The 17009-nt window shown below is 37.0% G+C and overlaps 1 protein-coding gene across 3 annotated transcripts; it reads left to right on the top strand.

Moving 5' to 3' along the window:
• The first annotated feature begins 11553 nt into the window (after positions 1–11553).
• On the top strand, positions 11554–14648 carry LOC110868604 (ABC transporter G family member 14). Of its 3 annotated transcripts, none has more exons than XM_022117809.2 (5): positions 11554–11718; positions 11801–12563; positions 12670–12834; positions 13212–13399; positions 13774–14648. In XM_022117809.2, exons 1-5 carry the CDS (start codon positions 11575–11577, stop codon positions 14416–14418), a joined length of 1905 nt encoding a protein of 634 aa, XP_021973501.1. In that variant the 5' UTR covers positions 11554–11574; the 3' UTR covers positions 14419–14648. The 3 variants fall into 3 exon arrangements, with proteins under 3 accessions (XP_021973501.1, XP_035830744.1, XP_021973502.1); XM_035974851.1 differs by having other exon boundaries at positions 13212–13333; XM_022117810.2 differs by having other exon boundaries at positions 12670–12825.
• Positions 14649–17009: the final 2361 nt, after the last annotated feature.

Raw genomic sequence — 17009 nt, forward strand, 5'->3', positions numbered from 1 at the left:
TTAATTCCGTTCGAGTTTCGTCGTAATTAACCAAATAACGCGACCGTACGACCAAACAAACCGACATTCGTGATATTTCCAAGTATATTTCAAGTCCTCTATGCTTTAACATCCTTGTAGAGCCTTAAAATGGGTTTAACTAGGGTTAAATACATCAAAAATCAAGTTTATAGCATGTAAGGGCATGGTCTGCCAAAGTTTGAAAGTTTTGGTACACTAGCTCGCGGGGCGCGACTAGGAGTGTTCAAAACCGGATATCCGAAAATTCGGATATCCGAATTTCAGATATCCGAAAATTTCGGATACTTGATTTCACTATCCGAATCCATATCCGAAAATTCGGATATCCGAAATTCGGATATCCGAATTTTCGAATATCCGTTCGGATAGTGAAACGGATATCCGAATTTTAAAACAAAAAAAAAATATTTTCAAATTAAAGTCTTAACAGTTAACACTACATAACCACTAGTCCAGTCCAACATACTGCATATAAACCAAATACTAAGGGTTCAAAAAAAGGCAAATAAAGAGAATATGTAGTTCCAAATTAAAGACATAATAACAACATAATTATTTGTTCAAAACTAAAGACATAATATTTCAAATAAGATAGCCCAAAATCCAATCCTTCTCTCATCTTTCAAGATAACAAAAGACCTTAATCAAATCCTTCTCTCATCTTCCAAGCTAACAAACCCAAAATCCAAAATCCAATCCTTCTCTCATCTTCCCTTTTTCCCGTCACAACTCAGGACCAATGCGACTATCATGTGAGTTTCAGCTAATATATTTTTTAGCCTGTATCATATGAGTTTCAGCTAATATATTTTTTTAACCCTATATCTAGATCTTAACTGTTAACTGTTAAGATCGAAGTAGATGAAAGTGAGTGTGTGTAGAGTGATGTGAGGTAATACCGATGATGAGTTCGGTTACCTTATTGATGACAGGGATGTGATTCTTCAGATGAATAAACTAGAAACAATAAGATAAGATGATTAAACAAATGACTGGAATGTTTTGAGCTAATAACAGTCAAACCATATAAGAGAACCCTACCTCATACATAAAGGAGATATGGCAGTTGTCCATGACTTCAAACTGCCGTCGAATCATCGATGATGATGAGTTCTCTCCACTCACCGTCGATGAATAACTGCGTGATGGAATTGGAATCAACGAGATCAATGAAGTACTAGTTCAGATCAACGAGATTTGAAGAACAGATCTAGATCTACGAAGCGAGTTGGAGAGGTGGAGAGGGCGTCTTATGTGAATCAAATCTAGATCTAGGGCAAGGAAATAAGGAAACATGGCTATTTATATTTTATATAAAAAATAATAAAAATTAGCATTATTTAGTATTCGGATATCGGATATCCGAAATATCCGAAACTTTTCAAAATCGATATCCGAATCCGAATCCGAATTTTTTTTGAAAATATTTTTTTTTGTATTAAAATTCGGATATCCGTTTCACTATCCGAACGGATATCCGAATTTTCGGATACGGATTCAAATAGTGAAATCAAGTATCCGAAATTTTCGGATATCCGAATTTTCAGATATCCGGTTTTGAACACCCCTAGCTGTAGCTGTCGCGGGGCGCGACAGCCCTATCTGGGCAGATTCATTGTCTTCAAAAACAGCTGCAGAACTTGTTTTGAATCCTAGTTTTTGCATCTTGTGGCTGGTTTGTGTGATCTCCAAGTCCCCCAATCAGTGTATAACAAGTGTAGGGTCAAGATCATGCTTTGATCAAATAAAAAACACTTGGCATTGATCCAAAGGTCCAAGAATTCCTACAAATAGCAAGGGGTTTCTTCATTCCAACTTGCTCATTTCATTCTCTTCTCTCTATTGCTCTTATTTGAGGCTACCACATTAAGTTGGAGGCCTCATACTTGAGCATTCCAGTTCATTTTTCCAAGCATAGGACTCTTGTAAGTGTTCTTTCATGCTTGTTTATTTATTTCAAGCAAGAGAGTTAAACAGTGTTTGACTTTCAGCTTTGACCGTGATTTGGTTAAGACAAAGTTCGTTTAAACTGTGCAATGTGAGCATAATCACGATGGTTATAGTCCCTTGTGACTGATGTGTGTAAAATGCAACACATAAATTACATCAAATGAGGCATAATACTAACCCTTTTTTAGTACTAATGTTGGAAAAAGTATACTTTTGTCCTCCTTTTGTATTTTCAGAACAAAATGAGCTTAAATGAACAAAAGGAAGAAATATGCAGCAAAATCTAACACAAATACAAAGAAAAGGAATAAGCGTGGCATGCCCGACCCCTCGACAGCATCTTCCCAAGCAAAAACAAAGAAATAGAAGGCTGACCACGGCCCTGTGCCCAGCGGACACGGGGGCGTGGCCAGGTGCCTCCAGAAAAGACAAAGCTATAGAAGCTTCTATTCCCAGCACGGGGGCGTGCTCATCTTAACACGGGCCATGGTCAACGCTAAGATTCGTAGAATCTTGCAAATCTTGATAGTACATATACGCTTCTGCACACGGGGCTGTGCCCAGCAAACACGGGGGCATGTGGAGCCTAATACAGACAATTGCAATTAATGAAGAAAGAGAAAGTGGGTGGACACGGGGCCGTTTCCGGGCTTCTGTGCATGCTATAAATAGGGGTGCTTGGTTCACTTCAAAGGCATCCCTTGGCAAACCACCTCTCTCCCACTTCACCACCACTCCACCACCACTACAACCCACATCTACCACCACCATCCATCATCCATCTTAGAGTGTGTGTAGTAGTCTCGAGATCCAAGATTGATAGTAAGAGTTCTTGACAATCAAAGGCCATGTTTGCCTAAGTCTCTTACATCACTTGGTGAAGACAAGCATTTAATGTAATACTTTTGATTTTTAATCTTTTTCGCACTTTTTATTTGGTTTTGTATTAATGACTTTAATAACTAGTTTCCTATGTTGAAGGTGAAACTTCCTTATCATTTTTTGTGGTGTCTTGGCATTATTTTACTGTCTATAAAATAAAAGATTTTCACCATTCATATCTCTACGGTCTATATAGAGATATGTTGGCTACCTGGTCAAGGGTTAAGGGAATGGTTTGGTAAGGTTCTTGCCTTGTTCAGTGTATAGATCCTGCAAGGACCTGGGTCAAGCTTACTAGGACCTCCTTCAATACCCAATGGTATTGGATGGCGGAGGTGCGAATGGCTTGATCCCCTCATATGTAAACTACTGTTAATACATTAACCCGGCTACTTGGGATTGTATCCCTGCTGACTCAAACCACTTAGCCGAAGGTAACGTCACCTTCAAAAGAGGGGCCTACCACATTACGGATTAATAACTTAATTAATTATCTTTCAATATTCCGACCCTTTGGGATTGTATCATTGCTGACTCAAACCACTGGGTTGAGGGTGACGTCACCTTCTAGTGATTGTATCCTACTACTATAACTAAGATAATCTCTTAAAAAGTGCAAAAGTGCGGAAATCATCAAAGGTTACATTAAAGGCCAGTCGGATCCAAGTGATTCATCTTGTCTATCTGTTTTATTTTATTTTTATTTTTCAGCATTTTAGTTTTTATTTTCATGTTTAAAATCCTTTTTCTAAAACTTTTGATTTGATTAGACGTTGAGGATAAACCGGTACTAAAAGCGCTTGTGTCCTTGGACGACCTCGGTATTGTGACAACCCAAGTTTTCAAGGTCTCTATTTGACTTAATCTTGTACTTATTTGCAAAGTGTATTTTATATATAGTTGGGGTGCATTATATTTGAGTATATGTTAATTATTTGATTGGTGTTAATTGGTGTTTTATAATTAAATATGGAAATCTTGGCCGAACACCCCTACCCACCCGAAAACATCCCCCACCCACGAAAACACTTCCGGACGAAAACACATAAGTGTTTTCGTCAAGAAGCAGGGCTGGCGAAAATGGAAATGGGCCTTGGCCCACTGTCGATTTAGTATATGTTTTGATTTCGAGGCTTTACGTGAGAGTTTATCCGAAAACCCTAGTCACCTCTCATCTTGTGACGGCAACCTTGTGTCTTTGAAGTTCCCTAGGACGATCAAGCTATTGTTTTGCCTATCACGGTTAGTGTTTAGCCCGTACATGATTTCTTGATTGATATCTCTGTTAACTGTATAAATGAAATCATTGTTTGTGGATATTAACTGATATGTAAATCCATGTTTGGATGCTAGGTTAAAATTATAGGTTGCTAGATTAGCGATTTCAGTTATGTATGACAGGATTAGATCGTTGTTGATGCAATGGTGGATAGATAGAGCCTGATGTTTCTAACATGAATTTCCTAGAATAGATTTGGAAGTTATTATGCTTGTTGATCATGTTAACTGAGTGTTGTGTGATTATGTGTTACCTTTTGTGCATATTGATGATCTGATTGAATTGTTTCGTTGATGATTTAATCATGTAACTGTTAGAATACATTAGGGTTTTGGGTATACGTAACTGCTGCTGATGGTGATGAAGTAACCGGCGAAAACACAGGGACCACGAAAACAAAAGGGTTTTCGTCCAAAGCGATTTCGCCCAAAGGGTTTTCGTCAGGCAAGGTTTTCGCGAAGCATGATGTTTTCGCCACTAGTTGATTTCGCCACATATAATTTCATCAAGTGTTCTCTGTTATGTATTTAACATTGTTAAGTGAAGTATGAAAACTCTGTTATGCCTGTTACTCCACTAATATGTTGGCATGATAACTTGGTTAGTATGTTAACTCTGTTAAGTATGATAAATTAGTTAAGGAACTTGCATGTAACTTGGAACCTTGTATGGATTGACTAACAGTTATGTGTACATAATGTTAACTGCCAAACACACTCTGTGATATTGATTGCATGTGAAATCTTTACGAACTTGAACTGATTGGGTATACGTGCATACTATAGGACTTGACTGATTACTTGCGAACACATAGTTTAGCATACCGAGCAAACCGAGGTGAGTTCACACTTTCTGCAAGGCATGGGATTCCCAAGGGTTGGGAATGGGTTAATAAACTAAAACGGAACTTTACATATCCTCATTGGGTAGGATATGTACGGCCATCCTCCTTGGGTAGGATGCCACTATAACTCCTGCGTATTCTCCTTGGGTAGAACTACGTACGTTCGTCCTCCTTGGGTAGGACAACAACCTTAACTTACTAGACAAAACTCTATCATGAAGTCCCTCCTCTTTATATCGACTTAATCGCCGAGGCCGATGGCGAGCGGGTCATTAGTTAATAGCGCTATTAGGTTTAACAAACCTCACACCGTTTCGTTCGAACGGGCGTGTACTAATGGACTATGGCAAACTGTCAGTGATGATAGACACTGATGCAGGGCACCTCTTATTTTTCGTTAGTAGTCGATATGGTATGGTCTAGTGGTTCACAGGGGAAGCCCCCCACTGATTATGATTACGGTTTGGGAAACAAAGGCATTGGTCAACTCGTGGTTTATGAAACAACTTATGATTTCAGAACAAACTGGTAAAACTAAACAACCAAATGTGAACTCGCTCAACTTTGTTGTTGACTCGTTGTTACATGCCTTGCAGGTCGATAGGTATTCAGGAGCTTGCACGAGGAGGCATGGATGTTGTGGGACATGGATGGGCATATGCCATGTTAAACATTTACACTTTATAACTTATTACTTATGTTTGGGGTTTTTACATTTATGCTTCCGCTGAATACTTTAACTATGTGTTTGTTTTAAACACCTTTCATATTGTGTGGTTGAATTTTATTTATTACTTACAGTGTTCAATATAATTGGTGGCTTGATCCTGGTCAGTCACGCCTCCAAGCGGCGATACTCCGTGAGTGGATTTTGGGGGGTGTGACAGGTATCTTACCAACGCTATACTATGCTCACGATGGGTGCACTTGCCCATATGTGTGTTTAGTGTTAGTAGAATATCGTGTTTTATAAATTTAAAACTTGACTAAAGTGTTTAAAAGGGCTAAAAATATCAATAAAAATATATTACACCTAAAGCACATCAGTAACTATACCTACTGATTACCACGTTGACTAGTTGAAGTGACGAGTCAAAGTTTCGCTCAAAATGCACGATTATGTGCATTTTGCGACGAAACTATTTTCGGGTATCAAAACACTTTGTTTTGATATCAAATCAGTTTTCTAACTTAGTTAAACATGTTTTAACATGTTTAACTCGTCACTTTTAGTTTAGTGCTTGTTTAGGGTCGTAAGTCAAGCGGTGTCGACAACTGCTTAGACTTTCGAACCCGACCTGTTTGGTCGATCATTAGGATCCGACCAAACATATTTTGTGACCATAGTTGTATAGGGAATAACCTACCGAGGTTATACCTTATGGTCACTTAGTTTAATTAGTTGTATGATAGGTAGTTTATATGCCTTAGGAAAATGACCAAAATGCCCTTTTCATGCATAATTTGAACTTAAGCCTATGTAACTTAAATTTTGACACTTAAACTGATTATGCAACAATATTAAACATGTTAGGGCATATAATACTTGTCATAGGACTAGTTAGGCTATTCGAATGCGCTTTTGCGCAAATGACGCGTTAAAGTAGCGTATACTACCTTAACGGGTCATAACGGGTCATAAGCACTTAGGATAGGTTCCAATTCAGAATGTACGCTTTGTTAAACCATATCACATGAGTTCCAATACTCATTTGGTTTACGAGACCTCATTCTACCCGATCTCCCAATTTAGGTGACAATTTGTTAACATAGTGATCCGATACTAGGTGCTACTTGATTTCTTGAATTCCCGAGCTTGTTAGTCCACTTAATCGAGGATACATTGCAATCTCAAGTGACTACATAGTTCCCCTATTTTTACTGCTTTCAATTGTTTTAGGGTGATTCATATGTGCTAAACAATTTCGAGTTTTCCAAACAAAACAAATGCTATGGTTTATATTAAACACAACGATTTCAATAATGTGAACGAACTTGTTGGTGCATTAATACATAACACGAATGACATTCATTAGCTTTGGCCGAGCTGACTAGTAGTATGTTATGGTACCATAGGATCTGACAAATCCCGTTATCAGACTGTCGCCATGGTTATGGGGTAATGTGGGTAACGAAAGAACCTGATGAATTTTAACTAACCCTTTGGTGGTTTGTTAATACGATTGAACGATGGACGAGTCAAAACAAAGGTTTGAATGTGTTCAAACAGAACGACCAAAATTTAGTTTTCACAATTAAAACACGAACGATTTGAACGATTGAACGATGGTTTATCACACAAACAAGTTGAACGATTGAACGATGATTTATAACACGAACGAGTTGAACGATTGCTTTTTGATAGCACGAACGATTGAGAACAAGTACAATGGAACGATTGGTTTTTGGTATATGAATAGATAACGAGACGGGTGTAATGTGATAAAAGAATGGTAGATACGCCGCTGGTACTCCTTATATATAAGTGCTTTTATCATTTTCCATTCCGTGGCATTATTTAGTTCACTTGGATGAATGATTTCAAACGATGACACACAATGATGTTTACTAAATAATATAAACCATACGAGTTTTATTACAAGAACGATTTATAATTTGGATTACAAAAACAAATGTTTTAGTCAAGATTCATGGCAACGAGGTTTTGTAAACTATAACCAACTTGTTTTAGTTGGTTAATCATAGTGCAATACAAAACACTTTTCAAATCAAGGATTTCAATTATCGACTCTAGTAGTCGTACGAGGTATTGCAATATGTATACAAGCCATGGATCTGACACACTCACAAAACCTATGTGCTCGCCGGCATTTTTATGCTGACTTTATTTTCACATATGTTTCAAGTGCTGTTGTTTGATGATGTTGATGATGATTATGTATGCTCACGTAGGAATGGACGAGGCCTTAGTGACTTAAAACAAGAAAGACAATATGTGGAACTTGTTTGTTTTACTTTTAAAACAATGTTAAACACTTAATAATACAATAAAACGAAACTTTAATATCTGTGTTGTGAAACAATGATTCTGTTACTCAACTCCCCGACGTTTCCGCCGGGGTTTCGTTGTTTTAACGCGGTCGGGGTGTGACATCCTTACCTACCAATACCCTTACAATATCGTTAAATACAAATATTAAATGATATATTCTTATTGGTTTAAACTTATTCTTTTTCTTCATAACATATTTTTTATAACATATATCAAATATATTAACGAAAAAATATACAAATTATATGTTAAGGCTATTATTTTAAGAGAGTAAACGAGCTAGGATATATGCTCGTGAAGTACTCAATATTGACTCGCTAAAAGCTCGGATAGAGTCAAACTTTAATTAATTAATAATAAATGAGCCTCATGGTTAAAAAAAAAAAAAAGCTTCTCACGAGTCGAGCTCGAACTTTAGAAACAACGATAGACTGAAACAAGCTCGAGATCATGCTCACGTTAATTAGACAAGCTTGACCTGAAGCCTAGTTAAAGCTCGTGCTTAGCTAGCTTACACTCTAGCCAAGATGAAACGAAATGGATACAAATTCCGTAATCTGTTTTATTAAAAGTGAATTATAATCGCGTATATAATATGTACAACATAATAATTGTTCACATGATTTAAGAAAAGACGCAATGCATAATGATAAAGCCGGTTTCTTCTTAAATCGTGCAAACAAACATTGCAAAATATTCGTCTCGTAAGTAAACTCAGAAGGACAAAGGTAGTGTAAACAAATATTCGACGAAGGAATGGAATGGACGAGGTAATGGAATGGACGAGGGAATGCAATGGATCATTACCATTTCATGTCTTGTTTGGTTACCATGTGTGAATGGAATGAATTATTATTGTGTATTGTTCGGTAAACAAGAAAAACATAGTAATAAAATAAGCGGTGAGTGGTGGTGGTGTTCGGTGGTAGTAATTGTGGGTGGTTATAGGTGGCGGTGGTGGGTGTCGGCGGCGGCGATGGGTGGTGGTGGTGGCGGCGAGTGGCGGTGCGGCGGTGATGACGAGTGGTGGCGGCGGCAAGGTGGCCGTTGGTGGTGGGTAGCAGCAGAGGTAGCGGTGGGTGGCAGCAGAGGTGGCGGTGGGTGGCGGCGGTGGCGGTTGGTGGTGACGGTGGTGGTGGCGTCGACGATGGTGGTGGGCGGCGGCGACGAGTGGCGCTGGCGGTTGGTCGCGGCTGTGGGTGATAACGGTGGCGAGTAGGTGGCGGCGGCGACGGTGGTTGTCGGGGTGAGGTGGTGGCGGGTGGCGGCGATGGCGCCGGTGGTGGTGGTGGTGGGTTGTGGCGAAGATGGTGGGTTGTGGCGAAGGTGGTGGGTTGTGGTGTTTTTAATGAATGGTGCAAGAGGGGAAGGAATGGAAAAAAACCATAGGGGTGGAAGGAATGATTTTGAGGGAATGGAATGCATTTTGGAATGGGTGATTCCATTCCATTGACCAACCAAACACCCTTTTCTTCATTCCATCGTAATCATCCATTCAATTCCACCTCTCTTTCTTGTATACCAAACACTACCCTAATGTTTCTGAAAATGTAAAAATAGGTCACATATTACTATAATTTATCCAAAAAAAGTATTAACTTGCTAGGACTATTATCTCTACTAATTTTTAGTTGCGGATCCAATTTCTTAAAAATTGATTCAAACCATAAGATCACAACATATTTTATTTTTATTTGGTGTTAAATACGGGACCGATTTTAAATAGAGAACCGTGTAAACAATTGTACATAGTGTTTCACATCTATAGTGGAAGTATATATGATGGGAGTTGGAAAGAAAGTTGTGTAAGCGGTTATATAACAACCTTATGTATTTAAATCAAAGAGTACAAGTGATCACATAGTTCTTTCGGTTTTCTACCTAGAATTGGTTCTTTAATGAACGGCCCCTTCCAATACCAATACCAAACCCATTCAATCTAGATTTCAGCTATGCTGCAATTCAGACCAGATGAACATGGGCATGGCCGGCTCTTAGGGTGGGCGGGTAGTACCACCGGCCAGGGCCCGATATTTCGAAAGACACGTTATTTTAAAAAAAAATTGATATGTAAATGTAAAAAGAAATAAATTAATAGGGTATACTCATAAAGCATTAACGTTGTCCCACTTACAAAACTATTTTTATGGTTTAGATTAGTTATTAGCCCATTGTCATTAGGTTTAAACATTTAATGAGCCTAATACCCAATTTCGTTAAAGCTTAAGAGCACGTTTTTTCGAGCTCGAAAGGGGTACATAAATTCTCATGGCCGGCCCTGAACACGAGTAAACTTTTTCTATAAACATATGACATAAATTTTAAAGTAAAGAATCTGTTTTCTTTACTTTAAATAGGAAAAAGTATTCATTTGATTTCTGGCCTTTGAATAATATATTCACCTTCTCGTCTACTACATTGTTCTTGACCCATTACTGTTATTAGTATCAGCATCTATTCTCTCCCCACTTGGATTCCCCTAAACACTAATTTGACTTGTGCTCTTAATCATTTGCTTTAACTTTGATTAAATTTCTTGAATATTTGCTTTCGTCTTCGGGGGGACCCGCAAATTCTATTCAGACTTGGTCCTTCGTCGACTCTTCTACTTACATTAATTGATTCTTAACTTACTAATCATTCCGTTTAGGATGTGTCGCGTAGACCCTAAACTTCACTAAAGCAACTCAAGTCACACAAGTCATATACGCTGAGATAAAACTCTCTCCATTCAGTTATTGTTATTCATACAGAAAATTGTAAGTGAGTGTGGAACCCACAAATTTTAATTTTTTAAGGTGCTTAAGCGGCATGAATTTTTTGTTAAATAAATTAATATAGACATTATCTGAGAGAAAATATGATGTTTTGGGAAATGAAGGTAAAACTGTAAAACTATGGGGTAGATAGATAGCTTTTTCTATAAAACTAGTTGTGTAACCCACATTATCTAAATGTAATAAATTAAAAGAGTGAATTTCAAGGATTATTCTTTATCTTTATACCCATTTTCAGGGGTTGTTCTTTATGTTTAAAATTAACGAGTTTTGTCCTTTATGTTTTCATATCATACATGTTTTGTTCTTTAGGCCTAACCCAGTTAGTTTTTTCAGTTAAATTTGGTCATATGCTTTGTATATGAGGGCATTTTTGTCAATTCAAAGGTAAGTTCAACGGCAGATTTACAGCTTAAAGCTTCTGCAACCTTTGAATTGATAAAAATGCCCTCATGTACAAAGCACATGACCGAATTTAACTGAAAAAACTAACTGGGTTAGTCTTAAAGGACAAAACGTGTATGATATGAAAATATAAAGAACAAAACTCGTCAATTTTGAAAATAAAGGACAGCACCTGAAAATGGGTATAAAGATGGGATAATTTTTGAAATTCACTCAAATTAAAATAATCGAAGAAAAAGTAGCATGATGTTATACTCATTGTGTAGTTTTCAAATTAAAATACCAATTACCCGGAACCAGAATCCAAACCACCTTTATAGTTAAGCATGCATACATACACATTCTTATATGTATATATACTTGTATTATGCAACTCAAGAAACTCAAGAGTTAAGACCAAAGCATGTATAGCACCACCACCACCATGGAAGAAGAAGAAGAAGAAGTTCCAGATACAGTTAAACCCGACCACGACCACACTGCTAATCACCATATTCAGACTCATGCTCATTCAAAGCACATGGCTTTATACCCCATAAGGTTAAAGGTAGGTTTCTATCCATTATTTACCACCCTGCTAATTTCTTCCAACTTTATATTTACAAGTGTTTAATTCTGCCCTTTTGCAGTTTGAAAAGGTTGTATACAAAGTTATACTTAAGGGCGCGAGAGAGAAGGTGATATTAAACGGTGTTACAGGTATGGTTTGTCCAGGAGAGATGCTAGCCATGTTGGGTCCATCAGGTAGTGGTAAAACCACCCTACTAACCGCTCTTGGAGGGCGGCTAACCGGGAAACTAGCAGGAAAGATAACATATAACAACCAACCCTTTTGTGGCTCTACTAAAAGAAGAACCGGGTTTGTGACTCAAGATGATGTTCTCTATCCTCATCTTACTGTCACAGAAACCCTTTTATTCACCGCTATGTTAAGGCTTCCAAACAGTTTGACCCGAGACGAGAAAGTCAACCATGTTGACCGAGTAATAGCCGAGTTGGGTTTGACCAGGTGTCAAAATAGTATGATAGGTGGTCCACTATTTAGAGGCATATCAGGTGGTGAGAAAAAGAGAGTCAGCATAGGTCAAGAAATGTTGATTAACCCAAGCTTGTTGTTGTTAGATGAGCCCACTTCTGGTTTGGACTCAACCACGGCTCAGCGGATCCTGACAACAATCAAACGCTTAGCTACTGGTGGACGAACGGTGGTCACCACAATTCACCAGCCGTCTACCCGGATCTACCATATGTTTGATAAACTGGTGTTGCTCTCTGAAGGCTCACAAATCTACTATGGTCCTGCTTCCACAGCTTTGGAATATTTCTCTTCAATCGGGTTTTCGACATCTGTCACAGTCAACCCTGCTGACATGTTACTGGATCTTGCTAACGGTAAATTACTTCTTTCTAGTTTCATCTAGTAGAGTGGGGTTCACAAAACTAAGAAAACTAAACTATAATCATTACTTTGCATAAAAAAAATTAAAATGTCAAACAGGGATTGCACCTGATACAATGCATGATTATGAGCAAGGTGAGGATGCCGAGGAAGAGCGAAAATCAGTCAGGAAAAAACTCGTCACTTGTTTTGAAACAAGATGGGAAACAAGTCTATATGATCTGGATGTTTGCAATTACAATCCAGAAATAGAAGGTTTGAAAAGTACGTATTATAAAAGAATATTACGCTGTTTAAAAGAGGTGGTAATTTCGACTCGTTAATGAGTCAACTAAAATAATGTTTTAAATGTAGCGGGTTAACGGGTTATAAGATTTATAAAAAAGATGTACTAATTTTTCAAAAGAGGTTAGGTTTTTTATCAAATAAATTAAAGACTTGTAATGATACATGAAACATTAATTATTCTAAACATATAGAAAATTTTTGGATGAAAAGTGTTTAAAGTCGACGTGACCTCACCCATAACGAACGATTAATCATTTTAACCCGTTTCTTAGCTTTGCTGACACGCCCATTTTGACACCTCTAGATGCTACTGTTTGTGTATAGTTTTATAAACTAACATTGTTTAAATGTAGGAAGTCATGTGCAATCAGAGCAATGGTACACAAGTTGGTGGTATCAATTTACGGTGCTTCTTATCAGGGGACTTAGAGAAAGGAGATTTGAAGCTTTCAATAAGCTTAGAATCTTTCAAGTTGTAAGTGTTGCTATTTTGGCCGGACTCCTATGGTGGCATACTCCGACATCTCATATTGCAGATCGTGTGAGCATTTTTGAATCTCAAAACCTCATCATCAATGTACAGAAACATGAATCAATTTACTAGAGGGACCCGTTTGCCTATAATTGCGTCAACTTGGGTTTAGGCTACATCTCAAACCGGTCAAAAAGAATTTTTTTGCTTAAAGCATCCTAAGTCTATTTCTAATGCATACAATCTCCTATATTGTTCTATTCCGAGATTCAAATTAGTATTGTAATAACATTGTATTTGAAATTACGAGGAAACATATAGTATTTGTGGCTCAACTCAACCTCCTCTTAACAGAAACTCTTTTTCGCTTGTACCCGTCTTGCCACCTCTAAGATTTACACTAGGCGTCTAACAAAAACATCTTTTTTTTTTCCTTTTTGCAGATAGCGATGCTTTTCTTCTTCTCGGTTTTTTGGGGATTTTACCCACTTTACAATGCGGTTTTTACTTTCCCACAAGAAAGAAGAATGCTTATTAAAGAACGGTCATCAGGAATGTACCGTTTGTCCTCTTACTTCCTAGCAAGAACCATAGGTGACCTCCCACTCGAGCTTGCACTCCCAACTGCTTTCACTTTCATACTCTATTGGATGGGCGGACTGAAACCTGACCCATCCACCTTCATCCTTTCCTGGCTCGTAGTAATCTACACTGTTCTTGTGGCCCAAAGTCTGGGGCTGGCCTTTGGTGCTATACTCATGGATGTAAAACAAGCCACTACTTTAGCCTCAGTTACAACCCTGGTTTTCCTAATTGCTGGAGGCTATTATGTACAACAAATCCCTCCATTCATAGTGTGGTTAAAGTATTTGAGCTATAGTTACTATTGTTACAAGCTTCTTCTTGGGGTTCAATACCATGAAAATGATCTTTATGAATGCTCAAAGGGGGTTTATTGCAAAGTTGCAGATTTTCAAGCGGTTAAATCAGTTGGATTAAATAATTTAGCAATGGATTTGTCGATTATGGCACTGATGTTGATAGGGTATCGGTTCGTTGCTTATCTTGCATTGCACAAGGTACGGTGAATGAAGTATACCAGTGGCTGGATTTTCTTGGGAGATTTGTGAAGAGAAATAGTATTAGATTTAGATAACATGTTGCCAGAATATTGATAATTTTCCTGGGTGGGAAGTACTTGTGTTACTAACCCTTGTGGCAAATGTCTGCATAAAACTAACTCATGAGTATAAGGCAAAAGATAAACAAATAATCCTGAATGGATTAGTTATGAATATGATGTTTGGATTGGTAAGAAGTTGTTTCCAAGCCATTATATCTAATTGGTTAAAAAAGAAAGATGAATTCTTCTTGTTTTCTATAAATTTTTGACAGCTCATATTAGTATTGATGCCAAAAGTATATTGATTCTTAGAATTCAATATGTAATGCATACCTACCGATAACCACTATGACGCTAGAGAATATTCTACGGTCAGCACAAATTTTCTTTACATATTTTCAGGGTGGAGTATTCTTTTAGTAAAAAACAATATCAAACTCGAGATGTGGAATCAAAGTGACATGAATGTAAAACTTTATCTCTAATCTAAAGCAGATGTTTTCCCAATGTAGGTATACATATAACCGATTCAATAATGGCATATAGAATAACCAAATTGGTTAAGCTAAAGGTTAGATGATAAATAAAACATGCGGTTGTCATTAATTTCCTACCCTCATAAGATTGCATTTCCAAATCTCTAGAAGGGCATTGATTCGCTTTCCTCTCTTAGGATATATGGCATCTTTAGAATGGTAAGTCAATGATTCTTAGTTCCATTCTATGGCATATGTTTTGTCCTTGATTAGGCTATTCTTGATGTCTAAAGGTATCCTAAGACTAGAGTAGTTCTAGACTTTAGACCAACCTAAAGTATAAAACCAAAATAAAGAAACAACAAAGTTTGTTTTAACGACAAATGAAACTCCTCTACACCAATAATTCTAAACTATTTCCTGTTGTCCAGATTTAAACTTGAGATTTTTACTTTAAGAGGCATGTCATCTACCAAATGCGCTACCCTAGCAAAAAAAAAAAAAAGCAAAATGTTAATAATAAGAAAAGAAAAGAGAAGAAAAAAGGAAGATAGGTAGATAGATAGATTTAGTTTTACTATTCAAAAATGGATAGTGTTAAAAGTATAGTATTCATATTCGTGTATATATATACACACACGCACACTCTCTATATTCTTCATATTAATATTCATATATTCATATACTAGTATTAAGCACCCGCGTTGTAGCGGTTGTCATAAAACTGTGTTAAGTAGTAGCAATATTATACCATTGTTAGCGACCATCAACACTGGAAAAACTCGTAAAAATAAAATAAATAAAAACGGGAAAAAAAATAACGCCGAGCGAAAAGCAGACGTAAAATCTTTGAATCACGCACGCTCGTTGCTTAGAAATTAAACCGAAATGTAAAACATAGAAAAAATAACTAAGTCCATCCAGGACCCGCGTGTTGGACGAACTTGTCAAACGCAGAAAGATAGATGTGACGCGACGGGTCAGTCAAACAGGAAAAAAATATATGAAAAAATGTTGAACCTCATACGCACGTTGCGGTACGTTAACTCACAAAATTTAGAACGAAACAAAAAACTTGAGAAAGATAAAAAGTATGGTGGACTAAAATTAAAAATAAAAAACAGTTGGGATTAAATTTGAAAAGATGAAAAACTTTGGATTAAAATTAAAAAAAAAGGTCTAAATTGCAAAATTGAAGTTATTTATTAATTTTAGATAAAGATAAGGATAAGAGATATCAATATATTGGTTATTAATTAATATTAATATTAAAAGAAATGTATTAAAAAATATAAATAAAATTTATAAGATTGAAGAAAAGAATGACATGTGTCATTATTTAGAGTCTTTTATTATAAGTTAGATTAGATACTTATACACTTTTATTGTTTGTTATTATTTTGTATACATGTTGCTTGGACATTGGACATTGGACTTGAAGCTGCTGCTAGGCCACATTATTAGTCATTACATATATAAGAAGGTAAGTGAATCTCATCTGACGGTTGTTATGAGATAGAATATCTGTTCGTATGGTGTTTGTCTGTTCGGGTTAAGTCTGAGTTATCCGAGTTCAAGTACAATATAAATGAACTCATCTCAGAGATAAGTTCATTAGTTCAACATTATTATCAGATTCTTTCTCTCTCTTACGGTTTTCTCTTTGTTCTTGTTAGTTGGTTAGATCTTGTGTTGAGATCTAATCGGTGATTAATAGTTCTAGTTTGAGATTATTGCAGATTATCATGTTGATAATCTGCGTGTAAGAAGAGTGTGAGATATTCTTGTTGTATTGTTGTTTCTTGTTCGTTTTGTTGAGAGTAATAAAGTTGTTTAGTTGATACATGTTCTTTTTGACATGGTATCAGAGCCATGGGTGCTCTTGATTCGCTTCTGTTTGTCTTTGATTGAGAGTATCGGAAATTAGGGCATCTGAAAGTTTTTTGGAGATTTGGTTTATACTATCATCCTTAGTGGTGCTTGGAGTCCTGGTGGATCGAAGGTTTGCTGATTCTGGATCTGGTGTATTAAATCTTGAAGATCTGTAGAATCTTGGTGTACCTAAGGATTTGCCGATTAA

Source organism: Helianthus annuus, chromosome 7 (assembly GCF_002127325.2).
Source record: "Helianthus annuus cultivar XRQ/B chromosome 7, HanXRQr2.0-SUNRISE, whole genome shotgun sequence".
In the NCBI taxonomy this organism is placed as follows: Eukaryota; Viridiplantae; Streptophyta; class Magnoliopsida; order Asterales; family Asteraceae; genus Helianthus; species Helianthus annuus.

What these genes read in the sequence shown, in the direction of transcription:
- LOC110868604 (XM_022117809.2), top strand. Translation starts at nt 11,575, where the DNA reads ATGTATAGCACCACCACCACCATGGAAGAAGAAGAAGAAGAAGTTCCA. An exon ending in AGAAATAGAAGGTTTGAAAA is followed by an intron (nt 12,835 to 13,211) that starts GTACGTATTATA and finishes GTTTAAATGTAG; the next exon opens with GAAGTCATGTGCAATCAGAG. An exon ending in CATCTCATATTGCAGATCGT is followed by an intron (nt 13,400 to 13,773) that starts GTGAGCATTTTT and finishes TCCTTTTTGCAG; the next exon opens with ATAGCGATGCTTTTCTTCTT.